The 1,529-nt window shown below is 43.7% G+C and overlaps 1 protein-coding gene across 1 annotated transcript in view; it reads right to left on the reverse strand.

Moving 5' to 3' along the window:
- The window catches only part of cds1 (CDP-diacylglycerol synthase (phosphatidate cytidylyltransferase) 1), a gene marked incomplete at its 3' end in the record, with an annotated part of 24,140 nt that overhangs the window by 3,654 nt on the left and 18,957 nt on the right, over positions 1 to 1,529 (reverse strand). The window contains 2 exon segments of the mRNA XM_014019679.1: positions 552 to 671; positions 756 to 908. Coding sequence (XP_013875133.1) covers positions 552 to 671; positions 756 to 908 — 273 coding nt within the window.

Below are 1,529 nucleotides of genomic sequence, written 5' to 3' on the forward strand. Positions count from 1 at the left end.
CCTTGACAGAGAGGAACGTTGGTTTCAGAGAGGAGTAAAGGAAGTCATCTTTGTGAAGAAAAACCGTCCACCATTGAACAGAGATGGAGGCCTTCGTGTCCAGTTGTCCTCCTCCTACAACGCTGTTATTGCAAGTWTGACTCCGCCCCCTGTGAGCAAAAGGTGTGAATCAGAACCCCAATGATACCAACACACAGAGGGAAAAAACAAAAACAAGGGGACGTTGAACCCCCACTTGCATTCACTACATTCACACAACACGACACGGGTCAGATGATGGGGCACATGACCCTCTATGAACAATAGAGCTAATCAAGCCTATTGTTAGTTGATGGACCTATTTCGCATGTGACTAACCTGTTTGTCCAGGTGGAGGCGGAGCTTAAAAGTCTGAGTTCACCTGAAACTCATCAGACTGAAGAAGTCTCTTGGAGGAGAGACGACACGTTTCAMTAAAGAAGAACCCATCCTGAGGACCTACTGATTCTTTCTTTTTGACTGAGTTAAAGTGTTTAAACGGCCCTGAGAACAGATAAAAAAAGCGTCTTTACTTTGATTTTGAACGCTCGCTTGAAGCCGCTGGCGAAGAAACCTCCAAACGGCCCAATGAGCGACGCGAAGGAGGACAGGAAGACGCTGTGGATGCAGAAGGGGTAGAGGGTCACCGTTTCCTGAAAAACAGAAACAGAAAGCAGGTGTTTCAGTTTGTGTTCCGATTCGTCCCGAACAAACAGACATGGAGAGTCAAATCGTACCCATCTGAGGAGGTTCTGCAGCGCCGCAGGAAGCGTGTACTCCTGCAGCACGAACAGCTCCGAGGGCTCGCACTCCACCGTGAACCTGTTGGTGTCGCTGTTAAACTCCACCGGACACACGAAGTACTGGAACCGAGACATGAAGTGGGCCAGCTGTGTGTGTGGGGGGGCAAAGTAACCAGACTTTAAAAACAGCTACAACTCAGACGGTTTTACAGAGATTTTCAAGGCTGGATCAACTCCATCACAACAGGATCTTAACCTGAAGCTGGCAGAAATTATTCTGTTTTAACTGAACGGATGAAAAATACCAAAGATAACTCAGTTTGACAAACAGAACTGGTTTCAGTTTCTTAAAGATGTAACTTTTAGTTTTTATAGATTTTAAAACTCGTTTTTGTCCTCTTGCCTGTTTTACTGTGATTTATTTTAATAAAATAAAATGTGTTGTTACAGTCAGCTACATGGACTGAGCTGAAATACTGAGCCTGTCATGATAATCTGTAAATCTATGGTGCTGGATGAACTGGAATAGTTCCTGGAGGAACTCTGAAAGGACTTGCCTCTTGGTGCAGGATTATTTTCAACATAGTTTTGAGGATTTACTCTTGGCTACCTCCACACAAAGTTTCACCTCAATATAGCTAAAAATGGCTGAGTTACGGTAAATTCTTCCTTTTAGTTGTGGAGACCATCTTGGATTTAGTGTCTGTTCTCTACATGTTTATTGTTATTATTTCTATCATGTTTTTTCTTTGTCTTCCAGAAGAAGGT

This window comes from Austrofundulus limnaeus, unplaced genomic scaffold (genome assembly GCF_001266775.1).
Source record: "Austrofundulus limnaeus strain Quisiro unplaced genomic scaffold, Austrofundulus_limnaeus-1.0 Scaffold226, whole genome shotgun sequence".
Lineage (NCBI taxonomy): Eukaryota > Metazoa > Chordata > Actinopteri > Cyprinodontiformes > Rivulidae > Austrofundulus > Austrofundulus limnaeus.